Source organism: Hypanus sabinus, chromosome X1 (assembly GCF_030144855.1).
Source record: "Hypanus sabinus isolate sHypSab1 chromosome X1, sHypSab1.hap1, whole genome shotgun sequence".
Classification (NCBI taxonomy): Eukaryota; Metazoa; Chordata; class Chondrichthyes; order Myliobatiformes; family Dasyatidae; genus Hypanus; species Hypanus sabinus.
Window position 1 is genome coordinate 23,398,335 of NC_082738.1, and position 12,952 is coordinate 23,411,286.

The following is a 12,952-nucleotide window of genomic DNA, read 5'->3' on the forward strand; positions in this document are numbered from 1 at the left end:
TATTGTGGTCTTTGGGATTTTAAACCCTCTTCCTTGATATATAATAACCCATATGTTTTTTTAAACACCTTAAAAATTTGATAAGACACTTGTGTGTATAGACATTAAGGTCTCCCTTCTTATTTACACGTCAATCTTGTGCCATTGATAGTATACTGTCTTTCCAAGTTAATCCTCCTAAATTACCTCACCTCACTCCTCTCTGTATTGAACTCCATCTGCTATGCTCTGTGCATTTCACCATTCTTCTGAGAAGCTTAGAACTATCCATACCATCTACAACTATGTCAAATTTTGGGTCATCTGCAAACTTTATAATACGTGTCCCTAGGCCTGAGTCAATATTGTTTATCTAAATTACTAAGTGTAATAGACTCAAAACTGACCTTTGTGATTAGCTGTGGGTCTGAAAAGTATTCCTCCACCATATTTAGCTGCTTTTCACTAAGCTAATTCCATTTCATAACGTTGTTTTCTCTTTAATTGTAAGAGAACTTCTAGTTTCTTAATGAGCCTCACGTGCCAGTTCATCAAGTGCCTTCCAAAAGTCGATATGGACTGTCTTGAACAACCTCTGCTACTTTGTGATAGAATATAATCAAATCCATGCTGCTTCCCTTTGACTAACCCATGCCTTTTCCAAATTAAAATTTATTTTGATCCTTCTAATGATTTCCAAGTTCTTTTTCACTACTAATCATTGGTTGGCAAGCCTGTAGTTTGTGAGTTCATCCACACTCTTGAGTAGAGCAGTGCTCTGCCTGTCATCTGCCCATTTATAACCAATGCTTCTGCTACTTCAGCTTTGCATCTTTCAGTACTTGCTGACTTCCCCAACTTCAGTAAAATTTTAACCTGTTTTTTCATTCCTATTTCTATCCTGTCCATAAGCATCACCACCTTTAGTATGATCTTCATATCATCTGTTATAATTTGTAAAATGGATACAAAATGCTTGCATACCTATAAATAAGGAATTAATTTTGGCCTTTTTATTTGCTAATGGCTTGTGTTTCAGTTGATCTTGTAACCTCTCCTTGCCTTACACATTACCATTACCATCAATATTTTCTGGTATATTGCTGTAATTATTGCAAACCAAATTATTTTCTAGAGCAGTTACTTGTGGCTCTCCTAATATATAGTCCGTTTGGCCAACCTCAATTTGCTGAACCAGAACAGACATTTAGCTCCTTTCTAATTGGACAATCGATGCTCTGATTGAGGAAGCTCTTTTGCCCAAATATCAAAGTTAAAACTAAATTTATTATCAAAGTACATATATGTCACTCTATACAACCCTGAGATTCATTTTCTTGCGGGCAATCACACACAGTAGACACAAAATACAGAACAGAATCAATGAAAGTCTACACTCAACAGGGTGGACAACAACCAATGTGCAAAATAAAAACAATAAACTGTGCAAAAAAAGTAAAAGAAATAATACTAAATAAATAATAAATATTGAGAATATGAGATAGAGAGTCCTTGAAAGTGAGTCCGCAGGTTGTGGGAAGTGTTCAGTGATGGGGTGAGTAAAGTTGAGTGAAGTTATACCCCCTGGTTCAAAGGCCTGATGATTGAGGGGTAATAAGTGTTCCTGAACTTGGTGCTGTGGGTCCTGAGGTTCCTGTGCCACCTTCCTGATGGCAGCAGCAAGAAGAGAGCATGTCCTGGGTGGTGGGGGTCCTCGATGATGGATGCTGCTTTCCTGCGATAGACCTCTGTGCAGACATATTCAGTAGTAGAGAGGGCTCTACCCATGATGGACTGGGCTGTACCCACTGCTTTTTTGTAGGCTTTTCCATGCAAGGGCATTGCTGTTTCCATACCAGGCCATGATGTTGTCAATATACTCTCCACCACACATCTATAGAAGTTTGTCAGTTTTAGATAACATGCCGAATATTTGCAAACGCCTAAGGAAGAAGAGGCTCTGCAATGCTTTCTTCACAATGGCACCCAGAACAGATCCTCTGAAATGTAACACAGAAGAATTTAAAGTTGCTGACCCTCTCCACTTCTAATTCCCCTGATGAGGACTGCCTCATGGACTTCCAGTTTCCTCCTCCTAAACTCAGAAATCATCTCCTTGATATTGCTGACGTTGTGTGGCACCACTCAGCCAGATTCAATCCCCCTCCTCTCTGTTGGTTTGTTACCACCCTTGATTTCAGCCAACACCAGCAGTGTTGTCAGCAAACTTTAATATGGCATTGGAGCTGTGCCGTCATAGTCATAAGTATAAAGTATCAAGCATCCCACTTCTTACCACTTGTTGATTCCAAGGCTACATTAGGGCCATAAGAATCTTCTAATTCTACAATTCAATTTTTGTTACTAGTCTTGGAAATTTGCCGAAATATACTTATCTGTTACCTCCTTGTTTGAAGTTTTATTAAACAGATTCTCAATAATTAAACAGCTTCACTCTCTGCTTCTTGAGTTAAATAGATTCAGTTCTTGAACAAGCTAGTATCTCTTTATATTTTGAACTATAACATCATCCTTGAGCAATACTTCCTCTTTATTCTTCTCTATTTCCTGAAGATTTGATCACCAGTAATATTAAAGATGTATTCCTCACCTTGTTTGACTGTATAAACAAATAATGCCTCTTGACAATTTTGATATTTTCAATCTGGTCCCTGTGATTTTCTAGAATATTTCTGATTTCACTATCATTTATAGCTCTTTGCACTCTAGACCCAAAATGTCTTTTCTGCTTTCTTTTTCTCTTCTTCCTACTTAATTAGTTAAAACCCTCCCCAGTTATCTTGATAATTGTCCCAGAAAAGATGAACCAAGCTGCTTAACAAGCTAGCAAATGACCAAACTGCAAAATTTGATGTTGACCCAGATGAGACTTTCAGTTGGATGACCAAAAAATTGGTTTAAAACAAAAGGAAAGTTGTAAGGGTGATTTTTAAGGAGTGAATATTAAGATAAACACAGAGCTTTAGGAGGGGAAACTCGAGCTTATGGCCTGACTGTTGAACGCAAAGCCATGGTTGGCAAAGCAGTAACAATTGTGGCTATTAGGAGGCTAACATTTTCAGAGACCAGAGATCTTGGAGGTTTGTAGCACTGGGTGGGGACAAAGTCGAGGGGTTGCGTTTATATTCAAGAATAAGAAATTTTAGAGCTGAAGTGATGTGAGATTGAGAAGCAATTTAGGTCATTAAACATGGGGACTTGGGCTGAATAAACTTGATGCAGAATATAGTATCTGTAGTAGAATACAGTATCTGTGTACAAAAACACATTATCCATATACTGTATAGTGTTCATTTGTTCAAAGCTGCCTGTGTGTCAGAGTAAGGAAGTTCTTCCCTTGTGTTATCCTTCTCTACACTACTCCAAAAACCTTTCTCCCCTCTTATAAATATACAGTTTTCATCACTCCATCATTGGGAGCTGTGCCTTCAGTTTCCAAGATCCGAAGCTCTAGAGTTTCTTCCATGAAATTCTCTGCTTTTATGTCCTTCTTTCCTTAAAATCTTAAAATCTACCTCTTTGACCAAGACTTTGGTCATCTGATATCTCCTCATGTGCTCAGTGTCAAAATTTGTCAAAACTTCCCAAAGAATTCCTGGCCATTTTTCCTGGATTAAAGACTACAAATAAATGCATGTTGTTGAGTATATGACTGAAGGATAGTGCTTGTGTGTTTGAGAGATGGTGACAGTGCCCCTGTGGTTGCAAGTAACTGTTGTATACCACAATGTCTATATGTTTGTGTGAATAAGAGTGTGTGTGTATATGAGATGGTTTTAATATACACCTGTTTATGAAAGAGAGGCGTGTGGCTGTGTGAGAGAGTGTGTGTGTGTGTGTGTTACTGAATTTTCTGATTTCTTTTCTCAGATGATGGCAAACTTTTCCAAGGAAGTGGAGTGGGAGATCCCTTTGGCCCTCGCTGCTACAAGGGTGATATCATGGGTTGTGGTATCATGTTTCCTCGAGATTATATTTTAGACAGTGATGGTAAGAACATTGTTGGTACGATATATAATATGGAGCGTGCCCCGTATATTGAAAATGGAATTGTTCATTTCTGAGTGAGAATGAGTTGGGATGTGGTGACCCAACAATGCAGCCAAATTTATGCAGTAACATGTCTGCTGACTTCATAGAAGTTCAAACATAGAAGGAGCCCCTTAGACCTCTTGACTAGAGTTAGCCCTTCTATTGCCTTGCTCCATTCTCCATTGGATGACCATGTCTTTGATCATCACTCGGAGCTCTCATTTTCTCCTGTATCCATACTTCTGCATTGACCCATTGTCTCTGCATCCACTCCTTAAAGAGTTCTCTTCCAGTCCAGATCCCCTTTTCTCCACTAAGTCCCATCGCACGTGTGCGGTCTATTCTATTTTTAACATAAATTGGAACAGCCGTACATGTCTTGGTTCCTTAAAGTTAGAGATAGGATGTTCTAAAACAAATGGTTCACTTGAAACTTATCACCTTCTGCACTATAGAAGGATACTGCTCACATAGACTGCTCCAATTCAAGATGACTTGTCACCACCGTCTTCTCAGATGCATTCAACAATGATAGTGCTAGTTATGTGACATTTTCACACATTTTTGTTTAAATTCCACACTTGCTCCATCTCCTCACCCTAATGTCAGAAAGAGCTGAATCCCATTCCCCTGTTCCTTCTGTAAACCCCATCCCTCACTACAGTCTGTGCTCTCATTTCTCTTCCAATTCATCCACATGTTGCAGTACATAAGCTCTGAAAGATCTTTCCCATTAACCCTATTTCTTGCCTGTGTAAGAAATTTATCTATATTCAAGAACAACTGAACAGTACCTTTCCTATTGTTTCTGGCTAAACTTACCCAGTCACTCTCCTGGCCTTGCCTGGTCTCTATGAATTTCTTGTCCTACTGTGACCCAGTGGAAACTCTTCCTCAATTTGTATTATCACTGCCACCAGTAATTGTGTAAAATAAACTTTAGTAACTTCAAATGTTACAGAAATTCCCTAATTTGCCACTTGGCCTTTTGGTAAATCTAGTGCCATTTAGGAACAATCTAAGGGGAAGTGTTCCTGAATCAGGATACTGTAGAGGATTATAGCAGATCTCTCACCTTGTACTTGTAACACCATGGGATAGAAGCCATCAACACCTGGAGATGTGTGTCTTTGTAATCTCATTGGTTTGTCCGTTGTCATTTTTTGCTTGTAATGATCCTTCAGTTCTCTCTGTTCCCTTGATTTATGCTTAATTTTCTTTATATCTCTGATATTTTATTCTTTTTCTCCCCCCTACTGCAAAGACCAGCTATTTATGTGATCTGCTATTTTCGAATTTCCATTTGCAAACCATTACGCATCTGCCTGTCTTTGATTGTCAGTGCTACCTTTCTGGTACCCGATATTGACTTGCCAGGAAATTGTAACTCTGCAAGCTGCATTTTGCCATTCAGTATATTGCACATTTAATATCACATAGATAGAAGTTGCAAAATTGGGCCCAGTGACTCTGTGTTATTTTCAACTCCAGAGCTGCACTATGGAAGTTCATGCGCTTTTAACAAGAGTGCTTTTTTACTGCGACTCCTACTTAAGTGGAATAGAATTCCATGTACACTTGGATGCGTGGAGAGTAGGGTGTCGATTCTGCTGATCCTCGTGCAATATTGATTTGATGCCATCTTTTGACAAATTGACAAAATGCCTCAATCTGGTGATTGCCAGGTGGTACCCGCGCACAAGAAACCTGTTTCAGCAGCAAGCGGAACATTCATTGGTGCACTACTTAAAAAGTTTCTCAATGACTTTCAGGCTCTAGGCCAATCCTACTAGTGTTAGCATAAACAGGCATCACAGTCACCATGGATGAGGTCGGTTTTTTCTGTGCTGTACATTATGTTCGTGGAGAACAAGTCGTACATGCACTCAGGAGCAATGTGTTTAACGTGGTGTTGTCCAAAGTGGTTGTCTTTGAGATATGTCTCCTGCAGTTGGCCGATCTCCAACTGCAAAGTCGTGTCCCAGTCATTCTGCCTGGGGCAGTCAAGGTCATGGTGGGTCACTATATCTTTGCTTGCAGGGAGCTGTGGCAGACCTGGGTAATGTTACCCGAGTTGCAGCCACCCCTGGAGGTGAGGTGAGTTCTCTACTTAAGTAGAGAGGGTTTCATCTGCTCTCTGAGTAGAGAGCAATTACTAAAAATTTTAAAAATCTGTACCAGCTGGGAATCTGAAAATAAAAACAGTCCTGGAAATACTCAAACCCTATGTCTCCTTCCGCAGATGCTGCCTGATCTGCTGAGTGTTTTCAGACCTTTCTGATTTTATTCAAGGCAGAGCAGATATGTGGCTTTCTATGGTACAGGCGATTAATTTACAGGGCATAAAAGGCTCCACACCAAGTCCTTTGCCTGTACAGGAGCCCCAAACACTTACATTTCTCCAGTATTTGAAGTGCTCACAGCAGTCACAAGCGTGTAATCACCACACTGCACACCCAGAGAGTAGGTACGACTCTCTTGAGGCAGTCTGCTGTACCAGACCAATGAATGTCTCTTAGAGTTCAAAAAGCTGTCCCCTAAATTCCTGTGAGCAAGTCCTGATGGGTCTTGAGCCAAAATGTTGACTATCCTTTTCCCTTCTCAGTTGCTGACTGACCCACTGAGTTCTTCCAGCATTTTGTGTGTTGCTTCAGATTCCAGCAGGTGCTCTCTCTGATGTCACCACCTAGCTACTGTAGTTGCACAAGCATCTCAAGTGGTGGACAGAAGGCAACCCCTGACTTTGATCCAGAACTGTGAGGGAATATTCTTCACTTGTTTGAATGAGTGCATGCCAGCAGCATTGATGATTGTTGATATTGGTCAAGAAAAAGCTCCTTGCATGATTGGTACCCCATCCTTCACCCCGAATGTTTCCTGAGCATAACTAACATACCAGAGCTGTAGTGTTTGCGTCATAAGAATGCAGTGACTCCCAAAGGCTGCTTTGACTATACATTGCAATGCCAGCATCTACGGTACTCTTCCAAAGCACTCGTTATTCTGGCTTCAGCCTAAACCCTGGACCTCTCCACCTAGCAGTGGAGTAGAGGTACCTCCATTCCATGCATTGTGGTGCATTCAGATTATCTGCTGCTGAACAATACAGAATTATTATCCCAGCCGTGTGTGTCGCATGAGTCAATAAGAACAAAGGAAAACAAGATGTTCGGTCCCATCCTAATTCCCATTTCACTTCCTCCTTTTCCTGATAATCTCTGCTGAAGCTTGACTACAGCTGATGAACACAAAACCAAACATGTTGAACCATTTTTGCCCATCCAATTAAGAAAAAAAACACTTGCATCAATGAACCGTCCTTGTCCATACCCTTAATGCCTGTTTTCTATGTGCGTTTTACAGTCCTGCTAATGTGCCCCTTGTTGCCGTAGAGTGCTGCTCCTGTGCAATGGAGAAGGCTGTAGGTGGGCCTGAAGGAGAAGCTCAAGTTACTCATGGGCTTCAAGCCACACCATCTCCACTGGAGCGGTCTGAACTGGCTGCTTGCTGGAAAACAGTAAGGGAGCTCGGCATATGGCAGTGGTATAACTATAAATGCTGTCACTCTAAGAGAATAAAGGAAAACAAGACATGCTTCCCCAAGGCAGTATCTCAGCAACCCTGGTAATCTTTGAGGGAGTGGGAGATCATGTTTCAACGATATGTCTGTTGACTTCAGCCACCAGGTGGTGTATGACAATTGAGTCCCTATGTTGAAATGAAGCTGGCAATCATATCCTTGTTGGAAAAGATGAGCTCCAGATTCCATGTAAAGCCAAATAGGCTTAAGACTTCACTCCTGGTGTTGACCACTTCCCCCCATCTCCCACCTCAGACACTAATGTATTTCAGCCTTGGATATAAAGCATTGCTCCTTATCTCCACCTTGTCAACCAAATCATGTCTGAAAATCAGTGTTCGCTGTCTTCTGAACTCTCCCATGACTTGTTACTGCCTTTGCAAAGCATCGCTGTAATTGGTGATTGGCAGCAATAAACGCCTTCCATGTAAGAGGAGAAGTCATGGCTTCCATCCGAGGTGCTAGCCACTGCCGCTATTACATTTGTTGGGTGTGCATTAATGCAATCAGTTCATTCTGACTGGATGCTGCAATTGATATATTGAGATGTGGGCATGATTTTGAAGCGCAGCCTGCTCCATATTGTCAGCTTGCACACAATGATTTCAGCTCATGTTTCAGTCTTCCCACAAGGTTATTAATTAACAAAGGAGAAGACGAGTTCCATCTCAGTTAATCTAGCTTCACCCACTTAAAGTCAGAGATTGGAGTTATGGAACTCTCCATGGGAGGGAAATTCAATCAACTGTCAGGTGAACAGAATTCCTATGCTCAGCAGCAGAAAAGAAGTAATTGGCAGGTTTGTCACGTACTAGACTTTAGGAGAAGTAAACCTTCCCCAAAGCAATTTCTATTGTTGCAAATGTTATCAGGTTTATTCACTGTTCTCAGAATCAGGTTTATTATCACTGATGTATGTCGGGAAATTTTGTGGCAGCAATACAGTGCAATGCTTAAAAAAATTATAAATTACAATAACAATATATAAGAAATAATGCGAAAAGAGAGCTTAATACTGAGGTAGTGTTCATGAGTTCATGGACCGTTCAGAAAACTGATGGCAGAGGGGAAAGAGCAGTTCCTAAAACATACTCGGGCTCCTGTACCTCCTCTCTGATGGTAGTACTGAGAAGAGAGCATACCCTGGGTGGTTAGGGTCCTTCATGCTTCTTGAGGCATTGCCTCTTGAAGATATCCTTAATGTTGGGGAGGCTAGTGCCCATGATGGAACTATCTGAGGCTACAACCCTCTGCAGCTTTTTCCGATCCTCTGCATTGGAACCCTCATGCCAGACATGATGCAACCAGTCAGAATGCTCCATGGTACATCTGTAGAAATTCTCAAAAATATTAGGTAACATACCAAATCTCCTCTGACGTGTCTTCTTCTTGATTGCTTCAATATGTTGCATCTTTGAGTGTTGCTTTAATAACACTTTCTATTCTAATATAACAGTAGGCTGTCCTTGCCTTTGTCAAGCCAGCACCTCCACCTATACCTCACCTAGAGATGCAGAGGCTTTCCATCACTTAGTATAGCTATTGTAGTACCTCAGGTCATTGTAACTGTGTATATTTCTCCTTCAGGTTTCTGTAGTTGCTCAGATTTTTCCTCCTCATCTCTAGCAGGTTCTGGCCGATTACAGCAAAACAAGTTTCAACCCAGTCCTTGGATTCCCCCCAAACCTGTCATTGAATTGGATCCCTCCTGTCCCTCCTGGACTTTGGATCTCCTGTCCCCTGCCCCTCCCCCAAAAAACTGTCTTCCAGGAGGGTTTGATTACTCCAGCTAGATTGAACAAGTTACGTCATTGGATAAATAACCTAGAAACAAAGAGGTCAGATACCACTGTGAATTACTTTTTTTAAAAAAAGTTGGAATTATAAAAAGCCAACTAGTTCACATAGCTGGCGGAAGGAAGCCTACTTGAGTGTTCTTGCACCAAAGTGGTTGCCTGTTAACTGTGCTTTGAAATGGCCCACAAAGTTATACAGATCAAATTCCTGTAGAAAAGAACCTGAAAGTTTTCACCATTGGCTCAGAACCCCAGGAAGTCTCAAACTATTAAGTCAAACACAGCCAGGGAAGCTAATTACCACCTACTGTCCAGCCTCAGCTAATGAGTCAATGTTTCATGTCAAAGCAGCATTTTAGGGTAACAAGGGTGGGAGCCTCACTATTCATCGCAGAGTGGTTGGGGGTAGCATTAATACTGACAGACTTCCTTGCACTCTGAACAAATAACTATCATTCTGAGCCTGCAACAGTAGTAAGTGAGGCAACACAAGAACAAAAATGACCCAGTCATTGTCCTTGTCAGTCTCTCTGTATTAGTAAGTAGCTATCCAAGTAAATATAGGTAAGCCTTGTGGAGACTGTCATCTACAGCTATCATCTTCCCAGCAATGTGGTCCATTTCTATCCAGCTCACAAAAAACCAAACCACTTCAGCTGATTTACAACCCTCAATCTACAGTCAGTTGTTAGCAACGTGATGCTAAGAGTCATTAACAACACTGTCTCTTGACACTTAATAATCTGCTGACTGATGCTCCATTTGGATTCTGTTGGGACCACTTGTATCCCGGTGACACTAGATCCTTAGTCCAAACATGGATGAAAGAGCTGAATTTCAGAGGTGAGGTGAGAGTGACTGCCTTTGACATTAAGCAGCATGTGACCAAGTGTGGCATTGAAGAACTTTTTTTTTAAAAAAAGCTGAGATCAATGAAAACCAGGACAATCTTTCCACTGGCTGTAGTCAAAGCACTTGGGTAGGAAGAAGGTTGTAGTTGTGGAGGCCATACCCACGGAACAGTGTTGAAACCCCAGCCATCATCATCAGCTGCTGCCTCAGTGATCTTCCTTCAGTTCTAAAGGGATATTCATTGTGCAATGTTCAGTTCCATTTGTAACTCATCAGATAATAAAGCAGATCATGCCTGCATGGAGCAAAGCCTAGACATCACCCCAGCTTGCTCCCCAACATAAACTCTATTCCCTAGCCACTGGATCCGTTCCTCCTGTTGCCAGCTCTGAGACTAAATAGGAATGTTTACAGTCTGGAATGACGTTCAGCCTTGAGGAGCTACGTCCAGCTACATGTCTGTGGCATCCCAAAAGGGTAGCTATTTCCATCTCTGGTAAATTGCCTTGCTGTGCTCATCCGCAGTCTTCATTTGTGCTTAGGATACCTTTGGACTTCTCTTGGCTGGCCTCCCATTTTCTGACCTACTAAACTTGAGGTCATGCAGAACTCTGCTGTCGTTGTGCAATGTGGTTACAATTTAAGTTTCACTTCATGCAGTTAATTATTTAAGAGTGGAGCTGTGGCCTCAGCTGTGACCCTGGAGGATGGTGCTGGTTATTTCCCGTTATTTTGAGAAATATCCATCAACCAGTCATTTCTGTCCTTTAGCCAACTTCCTATCTGTGCTTTTGAATTTACTTTGATAATAATAGTGCCAAATTCTTTTTGTCCACTTTGTGGAATTAGTCTGCCTAATGCAGTTGATCACCAAGGTTGGGGTGGTGGTGGAGTGGAGTATGATGTGATAATCCTGCTGCAGACTCCCTGATGCCTTACCCTTTAGGTGATATACCAGTAGGTAGAGGTCTACCTGATTGTCTTAATGTACAAGCCACATCACTCAAAAAATACCCAGGCCATTTTTGGACCTCCAATTTCAAAGCAGTACTTGCTGAGGGTTAAAATGGATTCTCCATTGTTGTCAGAGAGCAGGACTCCTGGCTGAAGCTGTCTGGCTTCATAAGAAATGAGTTACAAATATTGAGCAAGACTTGCAAGTTAAAACTTCCATAGCTTTACTGAGGATTTTTTGTAGGGATTGAGTAGACGTCAGGCCTTAGTCACAATTTTCAAATGTCAGTTAGGATTGTACATAGAATGTAGTGTGGGTACTCTTCTTATGTGTGTGATCAATTTATCTATTCCAAGAATGAGGAAATTAAAACAAGTTATTTAAACTTTTAAGACTAAATAATAAATAATAGAATCTCAGTCCTCAAGCATTTATAGAAACACTAATCACCTTCTTTAACTGCCTGTGATTTATATATCCTGTTTCATTCTACTGTGTCTTTAATTAATTGAACTAGTCCTGTTTGATGAAACATTAATGCCTGTGTCCCATAATCGATCCATTCAGTTACAGTTTGAAAGCTTCCATGCATCTTCCCTGTAAGTACTTTGTCCTGACTGACTGCTTCTTTCCATAGCCGACAGTGATGACTGTATTGATGCTGCAGAAGTCAAATACAAACAGAGACGAGTGAGGAACATCATGTATTTTAATGATGAGGATGAAGAGGATGAAGGAGAAGATATGGAGCAAGATTATGATGGAAAGAAAGTAACGGTATAGATTCTGTTTGCCTTGTGTCTCAGTCATTTTTCACTACTTCTGTAGAATGAGAAGAGGTAGTACAATAGATTATGATTAGATAGCAGATTAGTTAATAGCACACAGATTATAGGAGTGAAGGAAGGAGTTCTATGGGTTTGGAGACCTGGGGTAGGATATGACACAGTGTGATAAATCTTCATTTAACATGCTATTGATGAAAGACAGTGAAAGAAGAGAAGTGACAACCAGAGTTTGGGAAGGGGTACTCATCACTTGATCTCTTTTCTTTCTGTTCAAAAGCATGAAAGCTTTGTCTATGTTTGGAGCTCAATTCAAGTAAAGAAATTATTTTTTATGTGACAAACTGAAGTGTGTGCTATAGCTTAGCTGTGTCAGAAGATAATGGATTCAGGTCCTACTCCAAGTGAAAGTTGAGTTTATTGTCAGATGCACAAGTCCATGTGTGCCCAGTTACAATGAAAAACCTGCAGCAACATCACAAGCACATTGCATCAGATATACGACATTCACAAGAGAAATTAAACATAAATTATATACAAGAAAGAACAAAATTAGACCACCAAGAAACAAAGTCCATTTTGGTGCAAAGTGGTTTTAGTTCTGCTATACTTGGGGCTATGTAGGAACTGAAACTTTGAGCTCACGGTTCGATGTGAAATTGTGATTGCTGCACTCTTCAATATGGTGTCTTGTAGATGAGACTTTAAACGAAGACTCTCTGTGCTCTCTTGGCTAGGTAGACAACATCTTGTTATTATGCAGAAGAGAATACATGTGGTATCCCAATCAACATAACTGAAAGAGACACATCTCCAACATTTACCACACTTCCACCCTCAACCCCTTTCATCTCAACCTGTGCAAGGATACAGTTCCCTTGTCTACCCCACCAGTCTCCACATTCAGTGGGTCATCCTTTATAATCTGCACAGTTTTCAATAGGGTTCCCCC

General features: G+C 40.9%; 1 protein-coding gene across 4 annotated transcripts in view; it reads left to right on the top strand.

Annotated features, from left to right (window-relative positions):
* spryd3 (SPRY domain containing 3) overlaps positions 1-12,952 on the top strand; it is a 216,994-nt gene that overhangs the window by 195,071 nt on the left and 8,971 nt on the right. For 3 of the 4 annotated variants that reach the window (XM_059956066.1, XM_059956065.1, XM_059956067.1), the window contains 2 exons: positions 3,871-3,990; positions 11,853-11,992. In XM_059956066.1, coding sequence (XP_059812049.1) covers positions 3,871-3,990; positions 11,853-11,992 — 260 coding nt within the window. The remainder of the gene's footprint in view (positions 1-3,870; positions 3,991-11,852; positions 11,993-12,952) is intronic. The other variant, XM_059956068.1, reaches the window with a different exon arrangement.